At 38.6% G+C, this 19867-nt stretch overlaps 1 protein-coding gene across 1 annotated transcript in view; it reads left to right on the forward strand.

The window, feature by feature from the left end:
• Positions 1-3390: 3390 nt before the first annotated feature.
• The window catches only part of LOC139699970 (uncharacterized), a 223038-nt gene continuing 206561 nt past the window's right edge, over positions 3391-19867 (forward strand). Inside the window, exon 1 of the mRNA XM_071598376.1 lies at positions 3391-3769. Coding sequence (XP_071454477.1) covers positions 3406-3769 — 364 coding nt within the window. The 5' untranslated portion in view covers positions 3391-3405. The remainder of the gene's footprint in view (positions 3770-19867) is intronic.

A 19867-nucleotide genomic window follows, 5' to 3' on the forward strand; every position in this document is an offset into this window, starting at 1 on the left:
ACAAACGTATCATTTATAGTTAAGCTATTGTAGAGCATCAAATTTAAAAAAAAAACTTAAAAAAAAATCTGCCATGAAAACGCTTGATTAACATTGTGAGAAATATAAGTACCAAACTCATTCTCAATCGTTTTTACTCGTGGATGTATTCTTTCAGTGATAAGTCGTAGTAAGAAGTGAGAAAGACGTCACTCGTGAAATTGGACGGTATTGGGAAAATATGTCTGTCAAACTAAAAGAATCCACCTCAGGCTATTCTCTTCAATAAAATCCCTTCACCTCGTCAAAATAACCTGGATAATGACAAGTTATCGTCGATGTCATGACCTGTAACATTAAGGACTTATTTCCACCCTCAACGGAGCTCATCCGCTCGTTCATCCCTATAATACAAACGCGTTCACCGAAGCCCTATTTGGCTCTCGTCCAGGTCTCAAAGTGTTCGTATTAAAGGAATACAATGGACGGAAAATTCAGTTGGCTGGCTGTGGAGTGGGCAGACCAATTAAAAAAGAAAAATCTATAAAAAAATGTACTCTCCCTACCAAAAGTTTTGTACTGTCTGCAGACTCACCTTAAAGGTCCTTTTTGAGCGCTCCTAAAATACCGGTTGAGAGACAGGACGGTCCAACACCCAGCTCCCATTATCCTCTAAATGGATACACGGGAGACATAAATGCTTTAAACCATAGTTTGTATTATATTGGGTAAACGTGTTGCGTTGTTACAGGGACACGGTACATGTTGTCGGAAATTTGTTCATTTAATTTTCGAAAAAAACAAATTCCACAGTTTAATTAATCGACTGCCAATCGCATTCCTTTATTTTTCATGGTGTCTCTTAAGTGTGAGGCATCTCCTATTTTTCCTCAATGCAAGGGTGAAAACGCCACTTTATGCTCTTTTTATTTTCAGTCAAAATAAAAATCAGACTCGAGATTCAGTACGCATATGCAAAAAATTGGTGTATATATTTATTTTAGCTACAAAATAATGCAAACAATTCACTTTCTCTGACTTCCAAAAACTTTACTTTTTTCTATTCTTCCTATGCTTCAGAAAATTATTGTTACTAATAAATACAACTATAATTGTCTGCTTAGAAAAATACTTACAAAACTGCAGATAAAGCCAAAGAAAGTCATTTCCCATAATTTATTCAAATTAAAGAAACCAAGAGGAACACACTATTAAAGACACTTCTGTGCATGGAGTGTTATCCAATGATGTTTTTGAGTACATAAAGTTGAATCAATGCATAGAGAAGACATGGAAGGAATACCTTGAAAAAATTGAAAAAAAGCATTTATCTTGTTGGGCAGCATTATAACTCGGGATGAAAGACATTCCACTCACATCAGCCGAAGAATAGATCAATTTAAGTGAGAGTTCAAAAAAGAATGGACAACTACAGAGTGCGTAAGAACCTGAGGTTGCAAATAAGGAAGCAGTTTGTCAACAATTTCTTAGGAAATAGCATGGCGCACTTCGAATCAGAGACAAGGGAAATTAGAAAACTGGAATAGTGAAGAATAGAAACCTTTGAGTCTTTTGATACTGGAGGGGAATGTTAAATGAACAAACAAAGTGAGGGTAGAGGAGGGTAGAAGATGAACGGATAATAGATGGAACTCGACGCCAAAGAAGAACTAGATGGATTGGAAACAACTTTAGGCACAACGGAAAAGTGAGACATTATAATGTAATTAGAAAAGAGGAAAATTGAAGTAAAGTTTCAAAAAAGGAAGACCAAGAGACCACTGCATGGGAAACACATTAATAACGACGTAAAAACAGAACAATCTATCAGTTAGGCAATTAACAACGAATAGTGTCGAATGGTGGGTTGCAGTAAACCAAACTTAAGTGCAAAGTAATAATGATGATACGTGCATATGGATGTATGATATTTAAATATGCATCCATATCCAGTTAAAGGGATATCTGTAAAATATTTATCACGGTTTATCAATCTTAGGATTATATTTTGACAGAACTCCAAACTATCTCATTTCCTGTCCCTTTCATCGTTAAACTTCATTGAAGAGAGCGATAGAAGTGATTTCTTTTCTTGTGAAATATCGGCTAAAATCGCACCCTCGGACTACAACCTTTACGTGGTGGAAAGTCTTGTGCGTTTTGAAGACCTCTAGACTGTATGTACTGGCGGGAAATGATAATTACTCCTGATAAGGTCACACATGCCAAATGGGCTGAAAGGTAGGAGCCAGGCAAAAGGTAGTCCGTGTAGCGTCTGTTCAACAATGAGGCGGCCGGAAAGGTATTTGACCACTGCGGGGCGGCTATTGAGCGATGATGTCATGTTAAAAACACTAAGGAACTGGGACTACGGCGGGCCAACCGTCTTCATTTTCCCCGTGGACTTCCTTCCTTTTCTCTCCTCTCCTCCCTACCATCCCAATTGACGGCTTAATTACATCCCGCCTTCATGAATTTGCTCTATAAAACATTAGACACAGTGAATACACGACTGATGAAGATGGCAAGCTATTAATTGTAGATTGTGGTGCTGAATGAAAAAAACCTTGGATGTAGGTTTTTAAAAACTTTTTTCATATTTAAGCTCGCATCAATTCCATAATTTTACAGACGTACCTAACAAATTCACAACCCTTCCGCCATTCGTGGCTGCTAAGGGTTAGATAGATAGATAGATATTTGCCTTTATTTTAGGGCGAAATTGAAACCATGGGGTCTCTTCTATCACCTAATCTTTGAGGGTTGAGTGAAACATTTAAAATTTAGTGAAATCTCTACCTCAACTCCAAGAGTCTGAAGTCTAAAGTGAGAGTTTCCAATTGAGTCGACATTTATCGGAATCAGGTCAATGAGGTAAAAAGTGGTAAACAAATTAACATTTCTTGACCAAAACTTTGGATATATTACACAAGTTCTGGATAAAACTGTTCCGCTTTTGTTGCCAGTATGTCATGCATGTGAAGTGCGCGACATTTCAGTGGGCACCACGCTGTACTACCGTTACCAAGAGCTCGCGTTCTGTTCTCAGGGACTCCATAGAAACCCTTAAGCGTGACCCAATTTGGGTGCCATTTTTGGGCTACTGATCTTCCTGGAAAACCGCCTATGACACAGGGAATAAGCAACTGTGCCCCTTTAACCCAATGAATATGACGACTTCACACTCTTTTCCTATAGCGTAATACGAGGTGAGCTGTCTTCACACATGAGACCAAATTTCGGGTTGGTAACTGTGTTTGGTTGTACTTTGGGTTCGGTTACCAAGATTCATGGTGCCAGGGCACTTGAAGGCCTCCGCGTCAACTTCCTGCCCCCTCCACATCCTGATATTGGAGAGTGATACGAGAGAGAGCTTAACGCGCGTCGTGTTTTTCTTTATTCGCAGAGGGCGGTGGAGGCGGGGCGATGCCAGCCAGCGAGGCGGTGACGCGGTGCCTCCTCCTCGTCCTACTCCTCCTCCGCGAAGCCGCCTCTTCCGCCGCCTCGACCACCGCGCCCCCGCACCCCGGGGGCACCACATTCCCCCCTCCACCCCCGCCCCACGCCACCCCCCACACCACCTCCGCGCCCTTCGCCTCCAGTCCCCTCCACTCCACCACCTCCTCCGCCTCGGCGGCCGCCTGGGCCTCTTCCGCCGCCCCACCCTCGTCCCCATCCTCTTCCTCCTCCCCCGCGCCCTCCGCGCAGCACCAGAGGGTCATCGACGAGGACGACGGACGCTCCGACGGAGAGAGCGAAGACGCCGAGGGCTCCGACTCCGACCCTGACAGTGAGTCCATACCATCGCCCCACCCAGGGCTCGACTCATTTATCTCTAATTCAATCTACTGGTTTACCAACTGCCCAGATGAACCATCAATCACCATAAGCATATGTTATCATGCACTCTATTGAAATATTAATAGTAACCTATCGAAAAATTCAACTTTAAATCATAAGGCTTATAGTAAATTTATTTTTCTATCCTGTATCTGATAGGATAAGATTGAAATGACGAATTAGGATAACAGTGTACCAATAATTCATTTTTGCAATTATCTGGGAATTTTGAACCAGCAATCTATTCAAGAAATGAATTGAGTTTGTCGGCTATTATTTGGGGGAAGGTTTGTCACAAAGAAACCTCCTGCAGGAAATTTAAAGTCTGTAGGGACGTGTGTGAAAAGGCTTGACTGGACAGTGATCAATGCCAAAGTCAAAGCCGTTCATCATGGGCAGCCAACTTGACTTCGGATGAGTGCCTTGGATCAACTCTCCCACAAGATGGGTCACTAACGTCGACCGAAATAATGACATCAAAGTTTTATTCTTCCTGTATTTGTTACTGTATGTTACGTGTTGGGAGATTTCATAACAGCCACAAACTATTACTTGTACAGTGTTTTAATAAATCACATGATAAAATTGCCTGAAAAGTAAAATATATACGCATTTTTTGGCTTGATAAATGTAGTTTTTTCATATATATCACACCCCATTGCCATAGTTCACCATTTTATTAGAATACAGAGTCCGTACAATAAGTATCGTGACTGGTTCGCCGTAGCCTCATCGGAGCGGTGGATAGGAGTCCGTCCGGTCGGATCGGTAGAGGGGTCCCCCACCACTCAGGCGCACTTTAGTTTAGTCGCCTCCGGGCATGGGTTGAGACAGGAGGTGGATTTTTGTGACGTGTTATTGTTTGTAGTGCCGTCGCACCAGCATGGAGCGCGCCGTCGAGCAACGCTAAGCTGTGAATTTTTGGGGTAAACTCGGGAAATCCGCGTCGGAAACCCCGGAACTCATTAAACAGGCTTTTAAGGATGATGCCTTAAGCTGCACAAGAGATTTTGAGTGGCACAAAATGTTTAAGGAAAGCCGGAAGATCGTCAAAGACGAGCACCGCGTCGGACGCCCGATGACCGCTTGAACCGATGCTCAGGTGGCCAAAGTGAAAAAAGGTTTTGGACTCTGACAGGTGTTTAACCATCGCCCTTATCAGTGAGGAGACGGGACTTTCAGTCGGAACCGTCCACACCATTGTAACAGAGGATCTTGAGATGAGGAAAGTGTAGGAGCAGGAGGATATTAGTGCAGTTGCATATGTACTACATTCAATAATGTACATGCTTTTATTAGAAACACTTGCAATTAAAGGGACATTTTGAAATGAACGATATGCACTGCACGACTTACTTCAATGTATTTGACGGAAATTACAGCTTTAACTTCAGTTTTCAGAAGAATGGTCACTGGATCAAATTATTTAAATTACTCCAAAGCAGCAGGTAGCCTATCATTATTTTTCAAATTAATCTAAATCTTAATACTATTGAAGCATCACAAATTATTACTATAATCGAGAATTAATATCCCAACTATAACACGAACAATATGTTAGGAAGGTTCACTTTTGAGAGTTGTACCCGTTCGAGAGAGAAATAAAATAGGTAATATAGACGATAGCAACAATCTGAAACGATAGGCATCTTTTGCAAAACCTAAATACACATATCTCAGACTCCACGGGTGCAAATAGACGATGGAAAGTTGTAATGGTCACCGCTAGTAAGACGGGGCTGTCCATCTTCCATGATTTTCAGTTGGCAAGGGGAACGTGACAAAACTGCTGGACATATGAGTGAAAAGTGTTGGAAAATCCATTAAATTAGTTCCGTGTGTCGATGATCAATATTTTACTATCCAGACTTCGAAATGATTAAGTCGCTGAGTACATTAAAATTTCAAAAAGATGTGCATGGGATGAGATTCGATGGAAATTAAACGAAAATCATGTGGTTCTCCAGAGTGGAAAACTGAGTTTAATATTTATTTATAAGACAATAACTAGAGCAGTTCACCTATGTAAGATTTTTTCGGATGAGCATGATCAAATGGACTAGAGAAGAAAAAATTCAAATTAGGAAGGTTTCGGTAAAGATATTTAGTGAAATGGTAGAGAACATTTTAGTTAAAATATTGATATAAAGCTTGGTTCCCTACATTGCGGAAGGCTTACTCATAAAGAGTATTTTATTAATGTGTCCATATTGATTTTGTAATAAATACCAGCAGTATAAGGGTATTACTGCTACGAGTACATTTGTAGACACGGCATAAATGATGTGCTGAAACACCGATTTTCCATATCTTCTCCTACTGATGCCCTAGTGGCAAAAAGGGCTGGGAAGGCTCGAAATCCCTCCAATTAACTTTCTCCAATAAAAAATCAGTTAGCGCTGAAACCCTGCTTAACGATAAGAAATAATTACCATGCCAGCAGCTGGTTCTGAAATATTAATAGCAATATTTTGCTACCACTTATTTTAATGGAAGATGAGAGAATTCGTGATGGAATGAATATTTTTCCAAGTGTGTTTCTCCTTCTGAAGATTCTAAGCGTAACAAGAAGAAATTAACCTTTAGTATTTAGTTTATAATAGGATTCTGATACAGTCAAAGAGTGACACAGAGGTAAAGTGAGATTCGTTAATCCATATCTTTTTTTTTTCTTAAATTTTTAGTCTCTTTTAAGGTCTTTTCCAACATGCGTTCATCTGGTTTTGTTATGTGCACTGAATCACGGATTAATTTTGGATTTACTTCCCGAGGATCAATGGTCTTGAAACATCTCGAGAAATCGTCTCGATCAAATCTGTGTTTACACAACCAAAATGGTTATACATATTCTCAGGTAGACCAAGGTGTATAGGTAGATTTGAAAAGATGTTATCGGGTCGGATCCCTTGGGATTCCTTTCCTTCGTTTTTTCACATTCACCGAAATATCCAGTTTTCGTTGATGACTCAGTGGTAAGGTTAAAATCTCGCGAAGAGAAGAAACTCTCGAGAGCTGCGTGTTGAAGTCATCAGCTTTGTCCTAAGACTGCATGCAAGTTTGAGAGAATATCAAGGAGTTAATGGAAATGAAATATTTTGTAAGTCTAACATCATAAAGTACATTTATTTCAAAGAAATTCATAGGAGAAAGCAGTCATGAAAATCTTTATCTCAGAGTACACTAAAAAGAAAAATGTTTTTTGAGGACCGAAATGTTTACATTTTGCAATCGTTACAACCTTTTTGGACACAAAGACATCAACGTTTTCATTGCAAATCCCCGCTAAAACATGCATTTGAAGCCATTTTTTAAGAAATAATATTTATTCTGCTGTTTCAGTGTGTTTTGCAGCCAAAATATTCAGCGACCTATATTTCATTTAAAGGAAGCACTTTTTCCTCAATTTAAAGCGGTGACCTTGATGATGATGATGATATGGTACGCTTTTCAAAATTCTTGAGTGAAAGGTTTGAAAATAATTCATTTCAGCTTTGGAAAGGACATGTACATACCATTCTTAATGTTCCTTGACACAATGTGACTAGAAATTTATGATTTCAACTATAATAGGACTCATTCGCTATGAAAAATTTGAAGAATATCGATGATCAAAGGAAGACTAACGAATTATGTTCAACTTGTTTTTAGCAATAAATATAGTTAGCTTTTTAGAAATTTTCATTTTCAAACTAAAATTGGTATAAAACATAAAAAGTAAGTGCGTTGATCAAATATCTACAATACAGTGCAACAAGCTCAGAGTGTAAAGATTATTTACGTTGATCGGGATTCGAACTCAGGTACCTCGTTGTCCGGCCGCGTACTCAAGCCAGTTATGCTGCTGAGGTGACTTATTTACACTCAGAAATTTTGCGGGCTTTAAAGGAAATAGATGTCGTGAAGAAATACGGTACAAACAATGCCACCATTTGAACAACAATAAATGGGTCCCCTTGTACCCTAAAATTAGAAAAATTATACATTTTTAGATTTAATAATATTTTGCAGTTTTTAAACTTTTTAATCTCTCCATAAAATATCCCCTAAAAATGAAGCTCTTAAAATGATTCTGTCTGGATAAATGGCTTCCTAGAAAGCGATTTTATTTTAGTGAGTAAATCTTGACTGACTTTATTTCATTTCAGTTACCTAACCACTGCGAAAATCATGAAGTTAGTAGGTACATTAAAAATGATTAGCCTGGAAAGGGGATTTGGAAGGTTAGGTAACCTTTCTGCTGTAAGGGATTAAATGCCTCAGTAAAGCCGCTTATCATTCCAAAGAGGATTGTGTGACTACGTTTTAAATGGTGATTCCCAAAAATGGACTTGAAATTATTTACTTCAATCATAAAACATCTGAAGTGGAAGGATGCTCAAGATGATCAATGCTGATATTTATCTATCCCGCTTAATGGAAGCTGTAGGTTTCATTTGAATGCAAACGCATCAATGAAAAATGAAAGACTATGAATGGAAGAAATCGTTTCTCGTTACTACGATTAAATTCCTCAATGCAAGAAACGTTCGCCCATGTGATATTCATCGCCAATTAAAGGAGGTGTATGGAGACAATGTAATGGACGAGTCGTCTGTTCGGCGGTGGTGTCGCAACTTCAACATGGGGAGGGGGAACACACACGACGATGAGCGTTCGGAGAGACCGTCTGTCATTACAGACCAACTGGTGAGCTCAGTTGACGAATTCGTGAGGAACGATCGGCGCGTCACAATTGATGACATCTGTGAGCATTTTCCCAATGTTTCTCGAACAATTGTTCATGAAATTGTTAAACACCATCTGCATTATGCAAAAATTTGTGCAAGATGGGTCCCTCGCGTATCTCAATGAGCTGGCGGCGAAGGACTATGCAGCAGGAATACAGAAACTTGTCACACGTTATGACAAATGCCTTAATTTGCTTGGAGATTATGTTGAGAAGTAGTTTAAAGTATCCTCTTTCAAATAAAATTTTTTATATAATAAATTTGAAACTCCAAAGGCCGTAAACAGTTTACCTTTCTAAACCAAGTGAAAATGAAATTAATTGGCTAGCGCCACAAGTCAAAAAGGGTAAAGGTAAAAAAGGATAATGAGGTAGGTAAAAAGGGGTAAAAGGTAAAAAAGGAGAGGATAAGAAAGGTGAATACGAATACGCGTATTTCGGCCACTAAGTAGCCCTCTTCAGCGTACTGAAGGGTAATCGTCACTACAACACAAGTCGAAGTGAGAAGGGGTAAGGGCAATCCGAAGAATATATAGTGTTACATGTGTGGGGGAGGGGGGGGGGTTGTGAAAAAGACAAGAGCCAATGGACGAGGCTGATAGTGGAGGAGTTTGAAACGATAGGTTATGTAGTGAGGGGGAGGGGGAATTAGACCAACATATGTCCATAAGACAAACTGCCCCATGAGACCTATTGTTTCTAGTATTGATTCACCCACCTACCTGTTATCTAAATGGTTGGTCTCCCAATTCTCAAGCCTTAACTTCGTTAGCCCTCACTCAGTTAAGAATAACGTAGACTTTGTGAATAAAATTAAAGACCATACCTTTTCAGATGGTGAAATCATGGTGTCATTTGATGTCGCTAACTTGTTCCCTAGTGTCCCCATTGATATTGCCATCCAAGCATTGGAAAACTGGCTTAAATCGCTTCACTTAGATTCCAAAACAGTTGACGAATATGTCAGACTCACCCATTTGGTGATGAACCAAAATTATTTTACGTTCCAAGGTAAATTTTACAGACAAGATTTTGGAACTGCTATGGGCAACTCACTTTCTCCCTTCTTGGCCAATGTGTTCATGTCTCACTTTGAGTGCACTTTTAAAGAAAAATTCAGCTACTTCCCCGCGGTTTATTTACGATATGTTGACGACATCTTCTCTGTATTCGATACGACTAAGTGTGAACTTAATGACTTTGTGAACAATCTCAATAGTCTTTTCCCTTCCATCAAATTCACGGTTGAAACCGAAAAGAATAACATCCTCCCTTTCCTAGACCTGTCCCTCAATAGATCGAATGATAAATTACTTTTTGACATATACCGGAAAACCACACACACAAACAACTACATCCATAAACATTCTTTTAACCATCCTAGCCACAAATACGCTGTCTACCATTCTCTCATACACAGAATGTTAAATGTCCCTTTGGAAACCATGGCTTACAATAAAGAATTAGAATACATTAAAAATATTGCCAAACTTAATGGTTTCCAAGAATCACTGATTGACAACATATTAAAGAAACACAAATTAAAGAAATTAATTTCCACGGCCACCACACACAAAAAAGACGCAACAAAGAAATACATTAAATTACCCTTCTATCCTCAGTTAACCAGAGGCATTGAAAAAATTTTCAAGACTGTTGACACGAAAATTTCTTACACCAACAACAGCAAACTAAAACAGCTCCTAGGAAACACCAAAGACAAAATACCTACAACAGAGAAGTCTGGCATTTACCAAATCAACTGTGGGACTTGCCAAGCTTCTTACATAGGCCAAACACGCAGAAACATTCTTACGAGATATAAAGAACACTACGCCCACTACAAACACAATAAACGAGACAAATCCAGTATGGCACAGCATTTAATTGAAACAGGACACCACATGACAAAAGACAATTTAAATCTCCTAAAACAAACTAAGAATAATTTACTTGACGCTTACGAGAGCATTTTAATTTTCAAAAACAGAGACAATCTCCTAAACAGTGACACAGGACCTATATCATATTCCTCTCTTTTCTCCCTGTTAAATTTAAAATGCTCTTAGTTCTTTGTTAACCTACAGTCTCTTCAACGTTTGTGCTTCTTTTCCTTTCCCTTCACTAACCGTCATTTTTCCGTTCTTGTGGTATTCCCTTCCTCTGTTACGGTTGTCCCACATCTTCAACGGTTATTTGTTGTAGGTTGCCTTTCACTTTTCCCTCCCCCTTCTACGTTCGCTTAACGGTTGTGTAAAGCTTCCCTTTCATTTTTTCCCCTTCTTTGCAACGGTCATTTCTTTGACCGTGTAATTCCCCCTCCCCCTCACTACATAACCTATCGTTTCAAACTCCTCCACTATCAGCCTCGTCCATTGGCTCTTGTCTTTTTCACAACCCCCCCCCTCCCCCACACATGTAACACTATATATTCTTCGGATTGCCCTTACCCCTTCTCACTTCGACTTGTGTTGTAGTGACGATTACCCTTCAGTACGCTGAAGAGGGCTACTTAGTGGCCGAAATACGCGTATTCGTATTCACCTTTCTTATCCTCTCCTTTTTTACCTTTTACCCCTTTTTACCTACCTCATTATCCTTTTTTACCTTTACCCTTTTTGACTTGTGGCGCTAGCCAATTAATTTCATTTTCACTTGGTTTAGAAAGGTAAACTGTTTACGGCCTTTGGAGTTTCAAATTTATTATATATTACTAGCCGTAAGAGCTCATTCCTATCAATAAAATTTTTTATGTTTGTTAATATTTACTTTTGTGTCTTTATTTCACGAACGGGTACTACTTTCCGGATGACCCTCGTACATTTTCGTCCATTTTGGCCTATGAAAGCTTATTTACGCTTCTGTTTGCAATAATTGCAGAAACAATTGGGTATTAATAAATCTGCTGAGAGGGAATGCTATACGTGGTGCGGTCTTATTTCAGCCAAGGAAAATGTTTTCCTACAAAGCCATATGTCACGGGTTCGAGTCCCATCTCGAGCATGGGTTTTGTGAACTCTGGTATTTCGTAAAACCCAGGAGTGGCTCATTAGAATAGTCAGAGCAAATTGAATGTGAATTGAAATTGTCGTGGCGTGGACGGCGCGATATAGGAAATCCTGAAGGACTTTGGCAGTCATGTAAGACCTTATGGTGGATTAAATCGAAATAAGAGAGATCCTTACTCCTAGTGATAAAAATCGTACTGATTCATAAGAAAAGTAATCTTTGTTGTTTTTAGCATAAATGTACAAAATATTTCAGAAATCTATTTGGACGTGAGAGTTTTAGATTGTCATCTAGAAAATAACTGTGTTGCAGTAATCCTCATTATAAATATATAAATAAATCCATCGCTACAAGGATACCTGCTGCATATCAATGTTAATTAAACATTTAAAATGAACCAAAATATAACCAATAACATTGTAAATTTTTTGCAAACATGTTTGATGCTTTTCAAAGTAACCTGCATTACATTTTAAGAATGTTTTATTTGTTTCGGCTGCGTATTGAAAATATCTAAATTCGTAAATACGTGCTCACTTCAATGGAGGTAGATTGGATTAAATTATATGTACATTATTTTCTCTAAAATTGAATCCCCTAAAAAATGTGGCCGATATATTACTTTGATGAAAAGGTTTTCTTCATTTAAATATGTTTAAATATTGTAGAAAACATTGTACACTCGTACTTTTATATAATGCATGCATATATATATATATATATATATATATATATATATATATATATATATATATATACATATAATGTATGTATATATATATATACATATATTTGTGTATGCATAGCGTATAATATGTGAAAGTCTCACGGATGTAAATAATAATGTATATCAAGTTAGCACTAGCTACAAAAATACCCAGAAAAAAATATTTATAAAAATATTTCAAATCCCAGTCAAGGCGAATAATTTTTGCACTCTGAAATTGTTGCATTGAAATGCATATTAGTGGATGACTCCGTTAAAAGTTGCTGTTGCGGCACCTCCCGCAGTTTCTTTGGAATTTGTCAAGGTATAAATACCGTAAGTGTTTAAAAGTTGGCTTTAGCCTCGTGGACTGTGGTGCGTCACGCACGAATACGAATGCCTGTGACATTGTGTGTACGGTATTTTGTCACAGCATCTTGTACCTTTCAAGGCCCAAAATTTCAGAATTTAAGAGGACGCCTCGATAGCTTAACTGGCTAAATCACTCGACTGGATATTGAGGGTTCTTGGTTCGAATCCCAGTCAAGGTGAATGATTTTTACACTCTGAAATTGTTGCATTGACCTATTTCCGTAGTTGAAAGTATTTAATTTGTCCGGTAATGACTAGCATTTAAGAGTCGCTCAAGTTTTAGGTCGCCGTTCTGGTGTGGAATCACACCCATCCAAAACAGACATTTAAAGGGTATAATGCAGATAAAACAAAGAGGGGTCTTCATATGATGCGATTTGCTGCGAGAGGCCCTCGCGTGGGTTCGTTGCCGCCCCAGGGCGACCACCGCCCGCCTCGCGAGTACGCGCTCCCTCGGCCGGGTAACCCATTTGGAGCCGACTGGCAGCTCGGCTTTAAAAACGCATCCGAGCATTTTTGTTAACCCTCGCTTTCTTCTTCCCCTCGGACCGCTCCATCACCTCAAATTAGTGACCATCCCACCTATTTCACGCCTCGAGATGTGAGGGAGTAGAGGACTGAATTGAATCGCATTTAAAAAGGTATATTCAAAAACTCGCCTGGTAGAGTTAGCATGGGGAATCCCGAAGTTGGCAGAGCTTTTTCAATGAAACCCTGGTCTCTGCTTCAGGGGATTTGCAGAGAAAACTTTAAGCGAGTACGCCGTCCGCCGTATAGATCGTTAAATTATGGACTCCTGGGTACCTTTCGTTTAGAGTAGGCTGATTCTAACGTCGGGTTTCCCTCCAGATTTCTGATTCCCTGAATATCCTAATCGTATACAATTAGCCATATCCATCATAGTCATTTAACGGCGTTAAATGACCTCATCTGTCCATCTCTTCCCGAGCAACTACGCCCTCTTATTTTTGTACAATGCGGGTGAATGGTATTCTCACGAGGAAGGCTAAATTTTGAAACTAGGCCTAGGGAAATCTAGAGCAGATAGGTCTGTGGAAAGTTGTTGCGAACAAAGTAGCACTTTTGCAACAGTATTGGAAGAGTCTTGATGGGAGCATATAATTAACTGTAGGTTAAAATACTGGTTAAATTTAATCAGTAAATTTTCAGTAGATCACTTATCTTATGAAATTAAAGACATATTACAGGCTCTGACTTACTATGGTGGATCAAATCACGAACATAATTTCAGGGAGATAAATAGTGCCACGGATGGATGTAAAATATCGTTTTTCCCTCGAAAAATTAGGGATCAAATTGGATTAATATTGGCAGTATATATATTTCGTCGAAAATCTGCATTAATATTAATAGACCCACCTTTATGATCTTGTACCTCCATGATTTGAATATATTCTCTTATTGAATATTCTTGCATGTATACAACAACTTTTATTTGTGATTAATTTTGTTCAAGTGAATCATCGAACTGATTTTTGTGCAGAGGTTTAATGGCTTTGCTGGTGGCCTACCATGCCATTGCGATGGCTTTCTGGCTATTACGTAGGTAACTGCGACTAGGAGTTAGCACGTGTCAGTGGGGGGGGGGGAACGAAGGCGCTTTCCCTCGAAATAATACTGTTTATAGGATGCCCTTAAATTACACATAGACTTTGGGAGTCATTAACGTACTGATGTAAGGTTTATTATTGCATTACTTCACTCACTGCTTGAACTTCAGGTCGACTGTCAGTCACCATAGTGAGTTTTTGTTATACTCGTGGCAATGTTAAATGCAATGAGTATCACGCAGTACACTCACTGTCCCTTTGGTCCAGCGCCCCTACCAGTGCAAGGGCGGTAACGGTAGAATTCTTGAAACTCTTTTTTTCATCTCTGACGTGATAATATCACCACCCACGACTCGATGAGGTATTACCCTTGCTTCGTTGGCCTTTCTTTTTCTCTCACATTTCCGTGTCGTGGCCTAGTCAGCCATTGGCCTCGAGGGTGTGATTGTATGAAGGTCTCGCTAGTTTGCGGGGGCATGTTCTCTCATTGTGATTGCCCTCGGCCAACATCAATGTTCATCACGGATCAGTAGATTGAAATCGTTGAGTAAAAGAGCGCTATGGTAAAAAAATAATTACAATTTCACCATCATGTTTAGAATGAATTGCCAATTGAGATCACAAAATGAACAGTTTATCCGGAGTCACTTTCAGAGAGCGCCATGGTCCATCCAGTGATCCATTCGTTGGGTTGACAAACTGCCATTTGAAATCCATGTTTGCGTAATAATACTCACTCGAAAAATTGATTCAAATATCAGGAAATTAGCATAATGCCGATATACTGTATTTATGCCGTCCACTACGGTTGGCGGCGCGGAAACTTCTTGCCTTCCTACCGAAATTGCCTGCCATTTGAACCCTCGTTGCATTTCCTTCTGCCTAGCCATTGAGTGCTTTCCATTGTCCTTGTTTTAAACTCATGTTAATAATCCGATATGAAAGGCCGAAACTTGAACGAATTTGGGGCAGGTGAAAAAAATAAAAATGGAAAAAAGCACGGTTCAATAAATACGTGTAGATAAAATAAAGCATTGTCGGCATTGTGTTTTAAAAATTCATCATCCCTCTGGAATTACTGCTATTTGTTGCGACAGAACCGTTTTTGATTATTGTGGAATCAGACCACTGGTCATGTACAAAATTCTGACATTAATCCAATATATCATTTATTTTCATTGATTAAACTAAAACTTTTTACGTGTCCTGTCATTTGGTGTAGAGTAAGGTAATTCAGAAATGAATAATGAAAGCTTTGACAAAAAGCGCGGTTATGCAGCTCGTGAAAATATGATCGCTGAAGCAAGCTAATACGTATGGATTGGAGGCTTTTGAGATATGGGTTCGCAGAACGATGGAAATGTGATAATGAACAGGGAGGAAAATAAATGAGGAAGTACACGGTTGGGGAGGAGATAGGATTGTGGGAATAAATCGAAAGGAGACTGGAAAAATGGATGCAGAATATTTAGATTGGCGATGGGATAATAAAGACTGATGTAGGAGAAAATGATAGGCAAGCGAGGAAAAGGATGGAATAGGATATGGATATAGAACAGAATAAAGGAGGGAAGGAAATACGTGTAAATTGAGGGGTTGATTGCGGATTGCATGGTGCCATGCAATCCGCAATCAACCCCTACTACCCCTATAGGAGAGAATAAGAAACTTAGAGGTATTCATTTTGTGCCCACCCAAAACTTAGAAATAGGGCTAGAAATAATGGTAGTATTATTTTCACATATACAAAAAGATATAGCTATAAAATTTTAGCGTTCAAATAAATGAATTTCATTGTTCAATTTTATTTTAATGATCACTTTTTTCGATATTATTACATCATTATCTAGTAATCGGACAAAACTCAGGCACACAGCATCCCTCTATCTCCGTCAACATTCTTCTGGAGATATTTTTTTACTTTGAGTTTGAGAGATATTACACGTGCATTATATGGATCTTATGCATAAATTTTGTGGCTAATTATAAATAAAAAATGAGGATAGGTGTTGAGATTGGAGGCTACGAATGGTCGTATAAGTCGTATTTACTGTTTACTACTTAAAATTAGAACACATTATCAGACTAATCAAATGATTTAAGCCATAAATTATGCATATTAGGCGCTATGCATTTTCAAGAAAATCGAATAACGTCGCAAAAAAGGAGATATGAGAGACAGAAGAAGTAACAAATTTTTTTGTCGTGTCTATCAGAGGGACCTCTGCATAGATGTATGAGGAATTCATGGCATCTGTCGATTATTCTAAAGTCAAAGAGTTTTTTTTATTTACCGTGAAAGGATTCCTTCGCATATAGAATCGGAGGAAGGTATTTCCAAGCACTTTTGAGTAACTAGTCGTTTCGTATGCGGGGAAATATCTTGCCTTTCAATGCCTGAAACGCTTATTTTTGCAGTCGGAAACTGTTATTCATGCACATATTAGGCATAGTGGCAACCAAAAGGCCATCAGAAATAATCTTATTTAAATTGAGTAATGTAATTAATTGCATCATCGTTAAAAATGTCATCATTCACTTATGAATTACGAGGGACACGGTCGTCTCGTGACTATTTTCAATGTAATAATAAATTAGATACTTAGATTTTACTAATATCCCAAACCTGAATTGAAAAATATGCCCTCTGGCTATTTTGCTCCGTAACCAGTCACTATTAGACTTACAGTCGATTGAGCGATTTTTTTCCTCTACTTACGAGATCATTTAATGTCTACAGTCCCATATAGGCACTTTCGAAAGTTCATCAAATAAACTTAAGCAATGCCGTTCAATTGATAATTTTCTATCGGAAATTCATACTTTTCACTTTTTCGTTACCTTCGTTGACTTTATGGCCCACTCCGTTTGTGTATTCTGTTTGCACATTCTGCTTTCGCTCATGGTTCAGTGAATCACTGAAACGACGTATCTCTAGGGGAGCAGAAGATGGAAAGGCTGAGAAAATACATCTGATGTGGAAAGAACTTCACATCAAATGGATAACTAAGGACATCACCTAAGGCGTAGCTCATACTTTAAACCGTGCCTCACCCTCTGCATTAACGGAAGAGGATTTTTCTTCGCAAACATCAGAAGCAATTAAGTACCAGGTAGAAGCATTTCGACATAATCCGCCCCAGTTAAAATATTTAAATTTAGTACAGGTGACTTAACGCTGTAATTCCCATATCTAGGACCTCGGAAAGGTAACGCGGAGGGTATTTTTCTATCTCTCTCTCTTCCTTGATATTGCTGGCATGAATCCAATATTTATCGAAAGAAATAATCCGCTTCCAAGGTTGCCGTTCCTCGCCTGACTCCCTGCTCGCCACTGGGTGTCGGAGCGGGGCAAATCATTTCTCCGTCGTCCTCCTGCAGCTGGCTGCACGCACAAACGCGATGGGTGGGTGCGTGAATCGTTGGTCCATTCACACTCGGCACAATTCGGGCCTAATGACGGTGGTAGCGGTGGCGCTCTTGCGGCGACGGCTCCAACTAGTGGGACAATTCCGACTCGCTTTTGCAACCAATTTGGGGTTTTAGGCTCGACGGATTTCCCGCCCCTTGTCGCTCATGAGGCCATCCCGTAATGGCCAAGCGAGCACTATGGCAGCGCCCGGATTTCAACTGACGAAAACAGTGGTTAGCGACATTGGCAATTCCATGAAAGCTCTACAAAGAAAAAAACTGGCACAAACTATTAAAAGAGCGTACATAACTGCATTAGGCCATTAACCACTGCGTTTGTAGCTACTTTAAAAAATGCCCCAATATTTAAGGTTTCCGACGTGGTGTTATTTAATACTTGACACCGTATTCAGAATTTCATTCGCTTTGCGCCACATAAATTCCTTACGAGAAATAAATTTTTTGCATCATACTTACATAATTGATTCAAATATTACAATTATTATTCGAAATAAATTGCTGCGATACAATTCTACGTGAATATAATTTTTTAAGTTCAATTAAAATTCATATTCGTGTTGGTGAAGACGGTGTTTTGATAAGCAAATATTTACCTATTTTACCATCTCTCTTTTCATGGGTGAATTACCACTTTTTTTAATTTTATAAATTCTGTATGTACATGTTTATTTATCTGATGTCTCTGAAACTGTTTCCAAGAGTATAAATATTTTTGTATAGCCAATATTTATATAGGTTTCTCTTAAAAATATTGACATTAAAATTGAAACAGACGACGAATATTAAGAAGAGCAGAACATAATCATTGTAAAAACCAGTTTTATTTTAGTATTTTGGCTCATTTTACAGCATTTATTTCGTAGTCTTGAATCCTTTCACCACGATTCACCTTAAAATGTTGGACGGTATTTACTTTATGTAAATTGTTGCGAAAAAGAGTTTTCAATCTCTATAAATTTCAAGCGCAATTAACTGTTTTCTCATTTTTATCAAAGATGTCATTAATTTTTGCGACTAAGAAGAGGTACAACTGAGTTTTACATTAGCAATATAAATATTTATCATAAAAACATTTGGCCTTCTTATTAAGTTCGTGATGCAATCGAAATTATCTGCGTGTTACTGTGAAAATCTTAACAAGTTGATTTCAAAATAGACTTTGCCTTTTCAGTGGTACGTTCCCAAAGCTTGGATAAAAAGTGTATGGACCTTAAAAATGCATATATAAATTGCTTAATTATTTAACAGAATATTTATTCAATACTATCGATTCTTTAAAAATTATAATGCAATCCTATATTTAAAAAAAAATTGCCTTAACTAATATTTTAGTTAGTGTTTAAATGTAACTAAATCTAGCATAAAGTCAACCAAAAATATAAGTATCAATTCATGCCTTGTTCTAAACCATCTATAATCTTGAGGTCAATGCATTTCCAATAAAACGTTGGTTTTCCGTTATTATAACCTGATAAAAGAGTAGTAAAATGCTAAACAAAATCAAATTCGATTTCATACATTATTATCAGATGAACATTCATCTTCATTATAATTCGCCAGAAAGTCACTGTTCAAAGTTGTGAGTAATTAAAAAAGGATGCCTTTACGACTATTCTTGAGTTTCGTTCTTCAGCGAGATTGACACAGAAACTATGACTCAGGAAGATTAATGTGGCTAAGTACAATATTTTATGGGTCGCGACTACGTTGTAGTAATTAAGCACGAATTCACGCGTGAAATATTCGAAGCCCCGTTTCGCGGTGGTATTCACAGGTCTAAAATAAACCGCTTGGAGTCAAAGATTAATTCCCGGGAACAGGGAGAGATTTGCAGAGGAAATTGTGTCGACTCTCTTCGATACAGTAGGCAGAGAGAGGGAGAGAGAAGGGGAAATAGAGGGAGGGAAGGATGAGAGGGAAAAATGGAGAGGGAAGGATGGAGCGGGAAGGATGGAGAGGGAAAGAAGGATAGAAGGAGGGATAACGGGAGAGAGAGGGAGGGAAGGATAGAGGGAGGGAAGGAGGAAAAGTGACGGGAGCAGAGAAAGAGAGAGAAAATTTCATAAATACCAGTCCCAAAAGTTTCCAGCTAAGCTTCAGGACGACCACTGGAAGCCAGTATCCCTTTTTATTTTGGGAATTTCGTGTGGGAGACTTTTTTAAAACGTCATACTTCCTGGTTCCCGTTTATATTTTGTTTTTTAACTTGCGTCCGTTCACCATGACTTTCAT

This window comes from Hetaerina americana, unplaced genomic scaffold, assembly GCF_022747635.1.
Source record: "Hetaerina americana unplaced genomic scaffold, ioHetAmer1.1.p SCAF_10, whole genome shotgun sequence".
Lineage (NCBI taxonomy): Eukaryota > Metazoa > Arthropoda > Insecta > Odonata > Calopterygidae > Hetaerina > Hetaerina americana.